The sequence below is a fragment of the Liolophura sinensis genome, chromosome 1 (genome assembly GCF_032854445.1).
Source record: "Liolophura sinensis isolate JHLJ2023 chromosome 1, CUHK_Ljap_v2, whole genome shotgun sequence".
Taxonomy (NCBI): Eukaryota; Metazoa; Mollusca; class Polyplacophora; order Chitonida; family Chitonidae; genus Liolophura; species Liolophura sinensis.
Window position 1 is genome coordinate 93,427,623 of NC_088295.1, and position 17,338 is coordinate 93,444,960.

The window sequence follows — 17,338 nt, forward strand, 5'->3', positions numbered from 1 at the left end:
CTTGCAAATTCAAGAGGAGAACGGATGCTCTACATATTATGATGGCACTGTGTTCTCCTTTGTGATACATAGCCTCCTTAATCAGCATCTCAATACCGTCCTGTGCATTAGTCTTGTAACTGATACCCCAAAAAAGAAATTTGTTTTTTCCATAAGAAAGCTTCGTGTAGAGGCATCTTTATTCTGGACTGCATACCATCAGCTTCATCCAGGCTGCCTAGTTACCATCCAGTTCATCTGGCTTTCTCTTAAATACCCCAGAGTCAACATTTTCTGCAAAAACCTTTGAGCTGTAATCACTTTTCGATAGTTTTGCTTTAGATTATTATGTAAAATATGGTTTAAAAGAGAAAATTCACTGTGAACCACCAAAAATCACGATCATGATTGGCTGACTACGCCACACGTCACAGATTTCATACATCTCTTATACACATCGATCAGTGTACAATGTTTAGTGGAAAGCGCCAACGCTGAACGCAAACACCACCACCATGGTCGCCTTCCACACCACTCTCTTCCTCGGACTCATCTTTGTCTCCACGGTGGCGTCACGTAAGGCAGTGTCTGATTTAACACATTTGTGTCTTAGAAAATTATTTCGCATTCATTTTAATTTAAGTTATTTATAATTCTCTTGTGTTTATATAAAGAAAATTACCTACAGTTTAAAAGCCATTTATATATTTTTCGTCGATTGTTGCATTCATGTTAGCATAACAATTTATTTGCAGAAGACCCCTGTGAGACAACCCGAACGCTTCCAAACTTGCAGAGAAGAGGCACGAACATCAACGTCCCCGGCAACCTCACTAATGTTCTCTGTGACAGTGACATTAGTGGATACTACATTGTGAATCAGCAGATTGCGAGTATGTTTGTTCCCGCGGGGAGATGTGGGACGAACGTTCCCGTGTTTGCAACACGTAAGTTCATCGGTTTAATTCTTTATCGACAATGGCAAATAGTTACTGATACTTGTATCTGTGCAGGTAATATTTGTATCAATCATAAGGAAGACTTGGCTTATCTTAAGAACTGACAATAAGCGGTGTTTAATTCCCCTCCCTTCCCCTTTCTTGTTCTCCTCTAGCCTCCTATGTGAAACGCTCGTCTGGTAGGAAAGAAACCTACTTCCTTTCTCGTCTTAAAGTTTCCTGCCTTCTGTTCTGTTAGTGTCCGGTTTAATGTCATGTGTGAATCTTGTCGCAGGACGATGAATCCGTGTCACATTCTCCATTCTCCTCCCGTTTGAAAATCCGCTCTAGTCGTGTTTGAAAATCGCCTGTTGTCAGTGACGAACGGACCACTCTTTCCCATTGCCAGATTGTTTTTCCTAATTTCGTGTCCAAATCTTACACTGTCTTGTCATGTGAGGGCTCGGTCCATCATGGTAAAGATCTCTTCTCCGTGCTAACATCTTCTCCATCATCTGATGACAAAACCTACCGTATCCTTTTCCCAGGCGTCGATCTCGCTTCTTGATCCTAGCGGCAAATTTTTCTCGTTTTGCTGTGTTGTACTCCATGTGAATATTGCAAGCAGCACACTTCTGTGTCAAGGTTTTGTTCCTCTTCTTGTGTCAAAGTCCACCTTGATCTGATGAGTGAATCTCGCCTCTTTTCTCGCGCGTCTCTCTGCTTTCTTCTGAAATGAAAATCCGCTATACTCTCATATGTAAATCTGCCTTGTTATTGGCAAGCATCTAAGCACGGAGTTTGACATTCATGTTTATATACCACTGGTAAACAACGAAAGGAGATTCCATGTCGTAATCGCAGCACATCTTCTCTTGAACAAAAGCCGGCTTCCTATCCCTGTAAAATTCTCCCCTTTCCCCCTGTTTCACCGCCCATCGTAAAGCCCAGAGCCAACCCGCTTCAACCATTCCCTATGTCCAATTCGTCCCTCTCCCCATGCGTCACCGCCCATCGTAAAGTCCAGAACCAACCCGCTTCAACCATTCCCTGTGTCCCATTCGTCCCTCTCCCCATGTGTCACCGCCCATCGTAAAGCCCAGAACCAACCCGCTTCAACCATTCCCTGTGTCCAATTCGTCCCTCTCCCCATGTGTCACCGCCCATCGTAAAGCCCAGAACCAACCCGCTTCAACCATTCCCTGTGTCCAATTCGTCCCTCTCCTCATGTGTCACCGCCCATCGTTAAGCCCAAAACCAACCCGCTCCAACCATTCCCAATGTCCAATTCGTCCCTCTCCACATGTGTCACCGCCCATCGTAAAGCCCAGAGCCAACCCGCTTCAACCATTCCCAATGTCCAATTCGTCCCTCTCCACATGTGTCACCGCCCATTGTAAAGCCGAGAACCAACCCGCTTCAACCATTCCCTATGTCCAATTCGTCCCTCTGCACATGTGTCACCGCCCATCGTAAAGCCCAGAATTAACCCTTCTTCAACCATTCCCAATGTCCAATTCGTCCCTCTCCCTATGTGTCACCGCCCATCGTAAAGCCGAGAGCCAACCCACTTCAACCATTCTCTATGTCCAATTCGTTCAAATATGTGACCCTCCTTCCCTTGTGAGTAAAACTCATCTAAATCTCAAATTTATCTTATTTCACACCACTGCACTGGACGATGTCGAGAGACCAAGGATCAATCCCTTGTCGGATCATACAAAAGATCCATACCTGCCACATAAAGGATCAGAAAATTTATGGATTTGATTTTAAATTTTAGTTCAATGTCGGATTTGAAATGGAAGTAAAACTTGAATAAACAGAGCAAAAATGTTCGAATTTAAACTTGCTCGCTTATATAATGTAAATTACTTATAAAGGCTTAACTCTATTCCTGGGAAATTTTCCCATTTCCTGGAGAAAAGTAATAACTAAAGAAAAACATGATAGTACATCTTCAGGGAATAGTGCTTCACTCAGTTTGTCCATAGTCTTGTTTTACATTTGTACTGGAGTCATGCTCGCCTACACAACAATTTTACAGGTAAATTCGATCTTCCACCCTAAGCAGCTGTCTTTCATTCAAGCTCCTTTACAACACATTGGGCCTACTCTTCTATCCATTTCTCTCTTCTGTACCTGTCTCTCTCCTCTGTATCCGCCTCTCTCCTCAATACTCGCCTCTCTCCTCCATACACGTCTCACTCCTCAGCCTCTATACCTGTTTCTCTCTTCTGTACCCGTCTCTCTCCTCAAACCACGTCTCTCCTATCTGTACTCGTCCGTCTCTAGTCTCTTTACTCGTCTTTCTACTCTACACGCCCGTCTCTCGTCTCATTACTCGTCTTTCTCTCCTCTGTACAACGCCGCTTTTCGATATGTCCGTCTCTCTCGTCTCTATGCCGGTCTTTCCCCTCTATACTCGTCTACATCGTCTGCACGTCTCTTTCCTATTTACACTAGCCTGTCCTCTCGACACACGTCTTTCTCCTTTATACACGTCTCCCTCTTCTCTTTCCCTGTCGCTCTCATCTCTGTACTCATCTTTTCCATCTCTATATTCGTCTTTCGACTTTCTATACCCGCCCCTCTCCTCTGTACCCGTCTTTCTTTTAGTACTCGTCTCTCTCCACTATGCCCGTCTCATTGCTCTCTATATCCATCTCTCTTCTCTAAACTCGTCTCTCTCATCTAAACTTGTCTTATCTTCTCTATACTTTTCTCCCACCTCTCTATACTCGACGTACGTGGGAAGGTCTGCCAGCAATTTGTGGATGGTCGTGGGTTTCTCCCGGGCTCTTTCCGGTTTCCTCCCACCATAATGCTGCCGGCCGCCGTCGTATAAGGAAAATATTCTTTAGTACGGCGTTAAACACCAATCAAATAAATGAATAAATAAGTCTATCTCATATCTATACACGTCTATTTCTTCTATACCCGTCTCTCTCCTCGCTGTACTCTGTACTCGCCTGTTTTTCTCTCGAAGCTTCATACCTGTCTTCCTTCTCTCTATACCCGCTTTGCTCCTCTCTCTACTCTTCTCTCTTCACTATACCTGTCTTTATCCTCTCTATTCTCCTCTCTCTCCTCTCCCTACGCGTCTCTCTTCGCTTTATACTCGTCTCTCCGGTATACCCGCCTCTCTTGTCTCTATCCCCGTCTCTGTCCTCTTTTTTCCCGTCTCTCTCCTTTCTTTCTTCCTCTCTCTACTTTCTAACCCCCTTGTCTCTTCTCACTATTCTCCTCTCTCTCCATTATAGCTGTCTCTCTCCCCTCTATACTTATTTCTCTTCTCTCTCTGCACCTTCATGTTCTCTTTATACTCGTGTCTCTGGAATATACCCGTCTCTGTCACATCTATACTCGTTTCTCACCTCTTTATACTCGTTTCTCTCCTCTGTACCAGTTTGCCTCCTCTCTGTACCTGTCCTTCTTATCTATTCCCCTCTCTACTTTCTAGCCCCTTGCCTTTACTCTATACACGTCTCTCTCCTCTTCATCTCCGTTTCTCACCTCCGTATACTCATCTTTTTCCTCTCTCCATTCGTCTTTCTTCTTTCTATACCCGTTCCTCTCCTCTATACCCATTTCTCTGCTCTCTATACCCGTCTCTCCTCTTAATACTCGTCTCTATCCTATAAGCATCTCCCTTCTCTCTATACCTGTATTCCTGCTTTCTGTACTCGTCTCTTGCCCCTATATACTCTTCTCTATCATCGTTATAGTCGTCTCTCTCCTATATACCCGTCTTTCTACTTCCTTGCTATACCTCATTCTAGCACTCTACACACATCTCCTTGTTGGATTTGTTTTTACTCGTGTATTTGCCTAAAATGTTGTTTTCCCCGTGTTGCCTGCACCTGGTTATTGTATTGCAGAGTCTTTATCAAATGTCCAGGGGGTGACAGTCCCGGTTTCAGTTTGCTTGAGTAGAGCTACGTCTAACAACAACGTGCTATGCGCAGACACCAGACAGATAAATGCCACCTGGTGCGGGACGCATTACGTCTATGGTCTTGTGCCCTTACCCTGTGACAACGACGGCAATGCTGCCTACTGCATCAGTAAGTACTTCAATATTGCTCATATGTCTTTTATTAACGGTACTATTAAAAGAGTTGATTGCTTTGTGTATGATTCTTTTCAACGGCAAAAGACTTTTCGTTGTATATTACTTTTCTCCAGTGGCTAAGCTTTTGTGCTCTTTATGTCTAACAATGGAACGTTTTATTGTTTTCCGCAGATGCCATGACCTCAGGTAAGTTGTCCCTTGTTTCAGCGGTCAAGGTTTCTCGATCAGTCGGTTGGTTTACATTAGCGCAGGCTAGTATTTTGAAATTCACAAAGAGTATCATAGACACAAGCGAGTGTTGTTCAAGTGTGTGTACAAGTACAGTCACCAATAACTCCTGGAACAAGAGTGTGTACAAGGTCTGTCACCAATAACTCCTGGATCAAGATTGTGTACAAGTACTGTCACCAATAACTCCTGTTCATTTTAATGTCCGTAAATTTCTTTCACTGTGCATGATCTATCCACTGAAAACAGCATTGACTAATTGTTTAGAGGAGCAGAAATGTAGCTTTTGTAGTCCAAATATGGCCTTAGGTCGAATGCAAGATTTTAATCACAGATTTTGCTTAACCCACAAACACAGCACTGGTATGAGCTTTATTTGATTGTTTTGACTCAGCCTACCGAAAGTCAGCTCCAAGATGCTACATTTAGGGCAGTTTAGCTTACTACATCTTCTCAGCCATGACTTATTTATTCATTTATTTGATTGGTGTTTTACGCCGTACTCAAGAATATTTCACTTATACGATGGCGGCCAGCAATATGGTGGGAGGAAAACGGGCAGAGCCCGGGGAAAACCCACGGCCATCCGCAGGTTGCTGATAGACCTTCCCACTTACGGTCGGAGAGGAAGCCAGCATGAGCTGGACTTGAATTCACAGTGACCACATTGTTCTCAGCCATGACAGTTTTTGTTTTATTGGAACAGCACTTAGAAATAAGAAAAATCTTTGCCGCTAATTCAAAACATTTTTTGATCAAGCGTAAGTGCTCATTTATGACTTCCCCATAACTTCGTTTGTTTTATTTGGCACTACATGTCTATAACCTAAGGTGATTAAACTTCTAGGTGAGTTTGATCCGGTCCCCACACCGCCACCCCCACCAGAGCCGGTTCCAGTTTCAACTGGTAAGTGACACTGAATATAAGTGGTACAGTGGCCGAAGTACATGGTGTCGTGTTAACTATTGTCATTTTCTTATCGGTCAATTGCTCTCTTTAAAATACTATCCAAGAGACACTTGGGTATGTTGACACTTCTTCAGCCTGTCAGTAAATAACTGGTTTGTGGATAATTTATATATCATAAGTTTACCGTTTTTTATTGCATTTTTTAAAAAAAATCAGCAAGCCCTGTTCAGTGCGTATTCTCCGCTGATAAAGCTCGTTGTTTTTCGTAGTAGAATCGGGTAAACTCATTCAACTGATAGTAACTTACTTTATAGGGATCAAGAAAATAACGAAAACACGATTTTTCGTCTGTTTAATATTCAGTCTCCGTAGATGAAGGTATATTTTGTTCCTAGATCCTACCGACTGCGACTTCGACAACGCAATGTACCCTCCATGGCTTGTGCAGTTCCCTCAAGGCGGGGTATGTGACCGTGATGTGTCCACGGCATGTCTAGTCCCAGAGGTTAAACTGTCCTCACGAAATCCCGTTCTCGCCACTGACAACATCACATGTTGCTACCGGGAAATCTGGGTAAATATGACATACCTACTGTGATCTAAAACGTGTATAAAATTTGTTCAGTACTTTGCAATAGTATTAGCATAATACCGACTAAAATAGCTTCGTAAAATAATACGAAAACAAGTTACCTTTAACACAGGAACAAATTCATATCCAGCGTATGTCGGAGCATGCTTTCTCTTCCTGTGCGTCAAATGAAATACGTCTGACCTATATTACTTTAAGACAAGATGAGTTACGGCAAAGGGAAGTAATGAAAAGCTGCCAGATATCTATTGGCGATGGGACATTCGTTGATCATGTTAATTTCTTGACGGCAAATATTCCAAACTCTCAATCTGATGAATTTGTTGATGTTAGTAACTTGTCACGGAACCCGTTTGGTGTATAATTTTTGAAATCAGTTTCATGGCCAAATGCGCCATTGTTAATCTTAGTCTTAGAATTTTTGAATGTTTCCAGTAAATAAGTTCATGTTTTGATAAACGGTTTGGGCTATCGGTGACAATGCTAATGTAACAGATTGTACAATTTTGAGTCAGGATAAAATACAGGCCAGACTGGTAATTTATATCACTATTTATTAAGTTATATATTTACTTACTTGCTTAATTCGTGTGAAATTGTTGTTTCTTTTCTTGTCGCCGGTGTATTTCTTCTTGTTTAGACGTGTAACTGGACCTATAGATAAGAACAGAATTTATTTCCTACGCGGTATACACAATTTGAAAAACTGCTCGTTGTTTCAGGTGGATGAACGAGGACCTTTCATTAAGCACACGGTACCTCTTGTGTATAGGAGCGCCCTACACACAGACTGCAGCACTATTATGTGCCCCCTCCCAGATCTCCCGATTGCTCCCATCGAATCAGTACCAGGTTTCTTGGTCTCAATCAGCCGAGATCACGTTTTCTACGGAAACGAGAAACCATATGTACCATACGACGGCCGCTGTTGGACATGTTCATTCCCATACAATCCGGTTTGCACACTAAAGGTGAGACACTCCGAGAACTCCACACCTGTTATGACCCCATATTAGGCCGTAAGTGTCAGCAGGACATTTTTCCTTCATCGTTATAACGATGAACTCCACACACGTTGTGACCACACATTAGGCCGTAAGTGTCAGTAGGACAGCTTGATTGATACCACATATTCAAACTTCGGTATTAGATATTGCCGCCGTCGTGTTAGTGAAAAATCTTGAGTACAGCGTAAAACGCCAATCAAATAGATAAATACATGTTGTATATTGTGTTTCCCCCGGGCTCTGTCCGCTTTCCTCTCGTCATAATGCTGGCCATCGTCGTGTAAGGGAAATATTCTTGAGTAAGGCGTTTAACATCAAATAAATAAATGAATTAATAAATCAATCAATAAATACGTACATATATAGTATTATATATTGTCTGTATGTATATGTGTATAGTGATTTTGTATAGTTCATACTACAGAACTCCTGCATTCGGTATGCAGGTATTACCCGTGAATCCATATGACCGTAGGTCACAATCTTCATATCCCTGATTGTGTCTGTACAACTTCCCGCTATAATGTTACAATTTCAGCATTCCTGATTGTATGTGGAGAATTTACCGCTTATATCACGATCTTAGCCTCTCTGATAGTGTTTGAAGAAATCCCCGTTAATGTCACAGTCTGAGCACCCATAATTGTATCTGGAGGAATCCCCGTTAATGTCACAATCTTCACATTCCCGATTGTGTCTGTACAACTTACCGCTATAATGTTACAATCTCAGCATTCCTGATTGTATGTGGAGAATTTACTGCTTATATCACGATCTTAGCCTCTCTGATAGTGTTTGAAGAAATCTCCGTTAATGTTACAATCTCCACATTCCTGATTGTGTCTACACAATTCCCCGCTATAATGCTAGAATCTCAGCATCCCTGACTGTGTCTGCACAATTCCCCGCCATAATGTTACAATCCCAGCATCCCTGATTATGCGTGGAGAAATCCCCGTTAATGTCACAATCTCAGCATCCCTGATTCTATTTAGGCAAATCCCGGTTAATGCCACAATTCCAGCATCCCTAAATGTATCTGGAGAAATCCTTGTTAATGCCACAATCTCAGCATCGGTGATTGTATATGGACAATTAACAGCTAATGTCACAATCCCAGCATCCCTAAATGTATCTTAAGAAATCCCCGTTAATGTCACAGTCTCACCATCTCTGATTGTACCTGGGGAAATCCTTCGCATCCCTGATTCTACGCGGAAAGTTCCCGTTTATGTCTCAATATCAACATCGCTGATTGTGTCTCGCATAAACTTCCTATCTCTCTCCGTAGTATAAATTCCCCATGTCTTCATGAATTAAGAATGCAATCACATCTTATTGAACAGTTTAATTCAGACGCAGTTTGGATGCCCATGTAGTTTAAATGACAAATATAAGGAAGGAAAGTACAATAAAATTCAGTCACACATAAATGCCCATAAAGTTTCTTACATTTTTTAAGAAACCTGCCTGTGTTAATTGGTTTTGTTGCCATGTATGTTTATATATGACACAGTGTAATATTATCACCACGTGCAAATGTTCTCTTATACTCTGCGATGTTTTAGAACACGCCCTTGTGAGCTTTATTCGCGCCAGTTGTATCCCACATGCATGTTTAAGATTCATGGTGAATAAATGAAGTAAACATATGTGTGCTCTTTATTCCAGCCTGATCACTGTTTTATCGAGGGCAGGTGTTACATCAATGGGGGTTTGCGACCAAATTCACCGCGGGAAATATGTAACCCAGAACAATCCACTACTGAATGGTCCATCATTGGTTAGTAGATCTAATACACTGACGCTTCAAGTGACTTAAAAGCTCCCTTTTATCTGTTGTCGATGTGACATAAAAAACGTTTGCTACAAAAGTGACGCACAAGTGACGTACCGCACTTTGTACTAGTTGTGTACGTGCAGATATTGACGTACCTGTGACGTATTCCACGTTGTACTAGTTGTGTACATGCAGATAATTACGTGCCTGTCGCGTATCGCACTTTACACTAGTTGTGTACATGCACATGTGGCGTATTGCAATTTGTACTAGTTGTGTACATGCAGATAATGACGCACTTATGGTGTATCCCACATTGTACTAGTGCTGTACATGCAGATAAGGACCCACCTGTGGCGTATCTCACTTTGTACTAGTTGTGTACATGCAGATAACTACGCACTTGTGGCGCATCACACTTTGTAATAGTTGTGTACGTGCAGATATTGACGTACCTCTGACGTATTCCACGTTGTACTAGTGTTCATGCAGATAATGGCCCACATGTGGCGTATCGCTATGTGCACTAGTTGTGTACATGCAGATAATAACGCACCTGTGGTCTGTCAAACTTTGTACTAGTTGTGTACATGCAGATAACTACGCATATGTGGCGTATCGCTCTTTGTACTAGTTGTGTACATGCAGATAATTACGTATCTGTGGCGTATCGCACTTTGTAATAGTTGTGTGCATGCAGATAATGCTGCACTTGTGGCGTATCGCACTTTACACTAGTTGTGTACATGCACACACTGGACATGTGTAATTGCACATCTTGGCTACTGAGCGCTGAACAGTGTAAGTACCATAGATGAGGCAAGTGCAGGGCGGAATTTCAAGCCAATAAGGAGGCTAACATTATACATCATAAACATCCGCATCGACGTAATACCATATAGATGTCGCCGGGAGTAAGTGGATTGATGCAGTGACTACATTCATCTGCTCTAATTTCGATACATGCCAGATGCACAGTTAACTACATCCTGCCACCTACAAACGCGTCATATAGATCTAACGTTAGAGCCATGAACTGTAATCCTTGTCACCTTACTACATATATATGCTGTAAACATACTTTTAAATCTGTCAGACACGCTAATGAATTGTGTTTGGTTTCAGGAAATGGATGTGCAGACAATACCGGACTCACCTATTTGTCGGGGGAACGACCCACTAATCCTTCTCTGGCTTGTTTGCAGTGCGTGCCCGAGGTATCCCAAACACAGTTAACTGTTGTAGGTGAGACTCAGAAATGCATATAAAAAGTCTCTCGGCGTTATTTGTTAATTAATAAATACAACAAATAGTAGGAGAATTGCCCCGATGTATACATGAATACTTGCCAAATGACAATTCTGTAAAAAAAAAGTTGCTTGTTCATATGTATATGCTGAGTACACGTAGGTGCTGGTAACACGCTGTCTCGTGACAATAGCATGGAGAGCTGATAGTTTGCCACATATGACCTTATTCCTTGTATACTGACAAAAATCGTCTTTAGTTCTACGTTTATCTTTTCTGTTAATGTGTTATCAGCATACAGGATTATCGCAACCATGTTCTCTCCGCGTTATCCAGAAAACCCGCGCCACGTATGGTCATGCGCTAACACAGTGTCACGGCGCTCACATAGTGCCACGTATGGTCATTCGATGACTCACTGCCACGTATGGTCATGCGCTAACCCCGTGGCACGTATGGTCATGCGCTAGCACATTGCCACGTATGGTCACGTATGCGTTGTACTGAATGCGTGAGAGCGTCCTTAACTTAACAACAAAGCCAACAATCTATACTCCACATTCCTCCACTTCCATCGCCTTGGCGCTATGGATTATTGTCGTGGGTTTAGCCTGCTGTCTGTTCGTCTGCCCTGTCGTCTGTTCGTCAGTCCGTCTATTCATACGTCGGTCACCGCCTTTCTGTCCGTCTGTCTGTTCTGCCGTCTTTCTGTTTGTGTGTTCTTCTGTCTGTCCGTTTGTCTGTCCTGTCGTCTATTTGTCTGTCCTGCCGTCTGTCTGTCTGTCCCCATTTCTTGACATTTCTCAGAATTTACTGAAATTCAGGAATGATTTGAATGATTTGTAATCAGCATGATTTGTATAACGATCACCCTTTTGATATGGTGATACCTCTAAACCTATTGAATCCGTGCGTCGAAACAGATATTCGCTTCCAGTCGACAACCAAGATGGACGTTCCAGGTCAATTATCGCAAGAAGGCGAATTCATAAAGGGGTTTGCAGAGATGGTCATTATAACTCATACATGCTGATGTGCCTTTTGGCCATTTTAAATATATTCTTGCACTTATTTAGGTAATTATGAGCAAAACAAAAGGTGATCGACAACGAATGTTCGTTGCTTTAGACAAAAAAAATCCACTCAGTCAGGGTACCTCCGTTGAGTGCAAAAGCAGGACCTACATGTATATGTCAAAGTATTCCATTCCCGCTGTCAAATGGACCCGAATATCGATTCTTTGCAAACGAACAACATCTGTCGTGCATAGGGGCTTTGTTGAAGATGATTGAAGACCGCAAAAAGTGGTGTCACATCGGAAGTTTCCACCATTATGTTTATACTCAGAGGACGTAGACACTGAGTGGTTGATATATGCAATTATTTCGTGAAGTCCACTTCGCCCGCACGCGGCCTATGTCTGTTTCTCTACTTGTTGTTGTCAAAAATTAATCAAATTGCATCTTTGGCTCCAGTTTTACAGAGTCGGAATTTACTGTAGTTATTACATCTGGACACGATCACTTTTTGACGACTTTCTTTCTGAAATCAAATGTTGTTCGTGTGCTATGGGGTCTTAAAGTCACATTACTTGTCGAATAACAGGAAAATGGGGTAAAACAAAATTGTGAATAGAAGTGTAGCTAAGAGAGTGTCAGCAGCTGTCAGTCAGAGCTGTAGTGAGTTTGACGTCTTAACCCGACGAAAATGTAACCCGATCACCGCTCTTTTGTTTCAGACGGTTGCTACATACAAAACGTTTGTATTGGTGAAGGTGCACCCCAGTCTAATTCAAACTGCCTAGTATGTCGACACGACAAGAACACTACGGCATACTCCCCGTCGCCAGGTAGTACTAAATATATGTATATATTCAAATACAAAACTCGAATTAACTTTCGAAAACTAAACAGTATAATTCAAACTTTGCCATGTTTGGCCTAGCATATGCATTTAGTGCCAAATTATGAGGATGTGTAAGGGAATAGCCTTTTGTAGGCTTAGTACATGCATAGCCTGTTTTGCAGGCCTAGGTGAACTGCTCTGGGCCTGGTTGCTCTAAAAAAGTTTTCAATTTTGTACTTGGCTCCAAAATAAACACTTGAGAGTACATTAAATGTGAACTATATGTGCTGCTTTGGACAATTGCATTGGCTGCCCAGCAAAATCTTGGATAAAGTCTTAAACATAAAATATAACATAAAACCTGTATGAGCTAATAGACTTTCGAACAACTTGGCCTGGAACTGTGAGAGTATATCTGTAGGATACCTGGAACTGTGTCTGAAGGTACGAACTGTTACTCGCTACTTTGTGCATGTGTAGAGTTACTGAATGGCTACGTTTCTCTGAATAGCGGAACACTGAGGCAATCAGGAGAAAACATTAGTGTGAGGTTTAGTACAGTATTATGTGTGGGGCTTTGTGCGAAAAATAAGGTATTGGCCACAGAACTGCAGTTATCGTTGTATTTCAGATCATTGCTTTATAAATGGAGCATGTTACGATCGTGGTCAGCAGTTGGTCGGAGATACTTGCCAGGGATGTGACCCGGATGTAAGCCTGTACAGCTTCTCAGTACTGCGTAAGTCAGCATATTTTGACACACGTGCGCATATCGGAATGTCAGAACACTGTGAAACTCCATTATTACACGTGTACATATCGGAGTGTCAGCACACTGTAAAACTCCATTATTACACGTGTACATATCGGAGTGTCAGCACACTGTAAAACTCCATTATTACATGTGTACATATCGGAGTGTCAGCACACTGTAAAACTCCATTATTACACGTGTACATATCGGAATGTCAGCACACTGTGAAACTCCACTAGTACACGTGGACATCTCGGAATGTTATTTATTGTGCTGCTGGGAATGATTTTTCAAAACAGTTATACGTCATCGTTTGACAAGGAACTAGAATGTTTGTCAACCTTTTAAAGGGAAGGAGTGGGGGGAGGGGGGGGGGGGGGGGAGCGGGCTCCTTGTCCGAGTGATTAGCGTGCCAGCACGGCGCAGTAACTTTGGAGCCTCTCACAGAAAGCGGTCGCTGTGAGTTGAAGTCTAAACATTTTAGCTTTTCTTCCCATATATCAAAATGATTGCTGAAGCTGTTCCTTTGCGTATGATTGCAAGTCAAGGTTGTATAAGGTGAAAAGAAAAGTAACAGAATGAGTTTCACATCACTCACACCCAGTTTTACGTATATGGCCCATGAAACCAAAGCAGAAATTAAGCATCTATTTGCGCTTTATTCGGTTAAAAACACATTTAACTTATCCGACATGTTTTTTATCATCAAAATACGTACGGATCAGCGTACGCTTATCACCAACTAAAAATTGCTTTAAACTCGAAAGCCACTTTAGACATTTTACATAGAAGCCGGATGCGGTTTATCGCGCGCGAATGGTACCGTTCTCGTGCTGCGGACCGTCCTCGTCCCCTCGTCGTGCGGTCCGCAGATCTTGTCCGGGTGGAAAATACACGATAAAATGCCATGTTATCTTAACAGTGGGTATAGAGCTGCGGTATTCTGCATGATCAGACATAAATACAGCCCATGGTGTGTCAGACAAACACCTACATATGAACAGCTGCAGGAAAAGTGTTGTCCATTCTTTAAGTATTTAGTGTTAGAAAAATAGTATACACTCCATAAACATATAATACTGTTTATGCAAATGAAAAGCTGCCAATGTTTCATAACCCGGCTTGTGTTAGCAAAAACGTCAAATGAAAAGAGGTAATACTCTATAACCACGCAGTGCGGTTAGAAAAGGTTGAGAAGGAGAAGTGGTAACGCCCCATAAACATGTATGCTGCGACTGCTCATTTACCCTTCTCTGTTTTTCAGCTAACATGTGCAGGATTAATAACATGTGCTACACCCCAGGTCAACGAATGGGAGGCTCGTGTCTGGGCTGCGATCCCCTTGTAAGCCGGGATTCCCTCTCACCACTATGTGAGTCTTACTTTTTTTTTGCCATTCTTTATGTTTGAACATGCCGGTGAACATGTGGATTTGTATCTTACGGTTTGTATGCATGTGTAGAGTATCGCGGGTGTCTGCATACCTGTACACAGTTCTGTCAGATCGGGGAAGGGCTGGGAGCCTCCGTGACTTAGTTGATTAACCCGCTAGCGCAGCATAATGGCCCAGGAGCCTCTCACCCATGTGGTCGCTGTGAGGCCTAGTCCAGCTCATGCTGGCTTCCTCTCCGGCCGCACGTGGGAAGGTCTGACAGCAAGATCGTGGGTTTCCCTCGGGCTCTGTTCGGTTTCCTCCCACTGTCGTGTTGGCTGCGGTCGTATAAGTGAAATATTCGTGAGCACACCAGCACCAATCAAATAAATAAACGAGGAGGGACATCGCCCTGCTCGTGTCTGTTAGTGCATCATAGGCGATGCCCAAAGCCACAGCCCAGAGTCATGCCTGTCTTGTAATCAGTACTTACAGAGCAATGCTCATTTTCTACTCTCTGTGTCTGATCGCTGTGAGTTCAAGTCCAATCCAAGCTGGATTCCCCTCCGGTCATACATGGGCAGGTATGGTAGCAGCATGCAGAGTGTCGTGAGTTTCTCCCGGGCTCTGTTCCGATCGTATAAGTGAAACATTCTTGAGTATGTCGTAAAACACCAATCAAATATATAAATATTCAAAGTACCTGTGCACAAGACTGTCAGTGAGACTTCAACACTATTAGTGCCGGAAAGAATGTCTCGGCAAAAGAATGTCTGTGCAAATCTATACAGGTGTCAGAAGAGGTCTATGCACAGAAATGTCAGAGCCCAAATGAGAGTAGCCTATCTGTTGTGCCATATCTGTGTACTCCGTAATTGTAGAAAAGAGCCTGCAGGTACAGGCCTGAACACAACCCCGTCAGTGCCAGAACAGCTACACCGTCAGTTCAACAACAGCCATGCATAAGCCCGTCTTTTTCGGTTGCGAAACGGACTTGCCGTGTGCGGCTTTGTAAGTGTTTCGCAGGACTGAATGGGGCATGTCGGGCCATAACATTGCCAATGCCGAACGGGCAGGCCTATGCATAATAACGGCTGAAATTCGTACTCTCAAAGAACAAATAGTTGAGTGATGTTAGGATATTCCAGAATTCTGTTATTGAAGGAGATTGTTCTGTTAAAATTGCACATATTTTCTGTTAATTCAACGTAAGTCTTGTATTAGACCAAAAGATACTATGTTTGATGTGACACAGTTTTGTGTTATGACAACAGAATGCATTTTTACATCACTCAGACAACAGGCTTTCTGTTATAATTAACATATTGTTTTCTTGTGTAACAGCCATTGGTGCTATAATTCAGGTAGTATGTTGTCGCTTGCAACGTGAGTATTACAATGTTGGGTAAGTGTTATCAGACGTTACAAAGATACATGTAACGCGTGTATTGCAGTGTTGGATAAGTGTTATCAGGCGCTACAAAGACGCATATAAGGCGAGTATTGCAGTGTTGGGTATGTGTTATCAGGGGTTACAAGGATACCTGTAACGTGAGTATTGCAGTGTTGGGTAAGCGTTATCGGGCGTTACAAGGATACCTGCAACGTGAGTATTGCCGTGTTGGGTAAGTGTTATCAGGCGTTACAAGGATACCTGTAACGTGAGTATTGCAGTGTTGGATAAGTGTTATCAGGCGTTACAAGGATACCTATAACGTGAGTATTGCAGTGTTGGGTAAGTGTTATCAGGCGTTAGAAGGATACCTGTAACGTGAGTATTGCAGTGTTGGGTAAGTGTTATCAGGCGTTACAAGGATACCTATAACGTGAGTATTGCAGTGTTGGGTAAGTGTTATCAGGCGTTACAAGGATACCTATAACGTGAGTATTGCAGTGTTGGGTAAGCGTTATCAGGCGTTACAAAGATGCATATAACGCGAGTATTGCAGTGTTGGATAAGTTTTATCAAGCGTTACAAAGATGCATATAACGTGAGTCTTGCAGTGTTGGGTATGTGTTATCAGGCGTTACAAGGATACTTGTAACGTGAACATTTCTCAGAGCGGGAAAACAGAAATCGAATGAAGTACGTGTTACTCGTAATAGGTTGTTTCACAACCAGTGATTTTTAGCTATGATGTGTAGTCATTTATATGGCTAACGGGACAAACAGAACTGTCATAGTGTGACACCTGCTGTCTCTTATCTGTTCCAGCTGGTTGTTATATCAATGGCCGATGCTATGGCGAGGGTGAGGTTAGTCCCACCAACCCCTGTCGTCGCTGTGAAGGAGGGGAGACCCGTACGAACTTCACGACCAACGGTAAGCTAGTCACGTTAGCGATCGACGACTGTGCGTCCACATGATAAACATGTGAAATAAATGTGCCTTAAGTGAGCATCCCTAGTGCCTGGAGTGCAATCCATGTGCCTGGAGTGCATTTCCAGTGCCTGGAGTGCAATTCCAGTGCCTAAAGTGCAACCCCAGTGCCTAAAGTGCAACCCCAGTGCCTGGAGTGCATTCCCAATGCCTCGAGTGTAATCCCTGTGCCTCGAGTGCTATCCATGTGCCTGGAGTGCATCTATACGCAATCCAGAACAGACTGCCCT

The 17,338-nt window shown here is 42.8% G+C and overlaps 1 protein-coding gene across 1 annotated transcript in view; it reads left to right on the forward strand.

Moving 5' to 3' along the window:
• Positions 1-472: 472 nt before the first annotated feature.
• LOC135462135 (uncharacterized) overlaps positions 473-17,338 on the forward strand; it is a 42,756-nt gene continuing 25,890 nt past the window's right edge. The window contains exons 1-13 of the mRNA XM_064739504.1: positions 473-555; positions 735-926; positions 4,799-4,984; positions 5,164-5,178; positions 6,068-6,127; positions 6,526-6,704; positions 7,445-7,693; positions 9,401-9,512; positions 10,635-10,754; positions 12,496-12,606; positions 13,234-13,341; positions 14,621-14,728; positions 16,944-17,051. Of these exons, the coding sequence (XP_064595574.1) occupies positions 495-555; positions 735-926; positions 4,799-4,984; positions 5,164-5,178; positions 6,068-6,127; positions 6,526-6,704; positions 7,445-7,693; positions 9,401-9,512; positions 10,635-10,754; positions 12,496-12,606; positions 13,234-13,341; positions 14,621-14,728; positions 16,944-17,051 (1,609 nt within the window). The 5' untranslated portion in view covers positions 473-494. The remainder of the gene's footprint in view (positions 556-734; positions 927-4,798; positions 4,985-5,163; positions 5,179-6,067; positions 6,128-6,525; positions 6,705-7,444; positions 7,694-9,400; positions 9,513-10,634; positions 10,755-12,495; positions 12,607-13,233; positions 13,342-14,620; positions 14,729-16,943; positions 17,052-17,338) is intronic.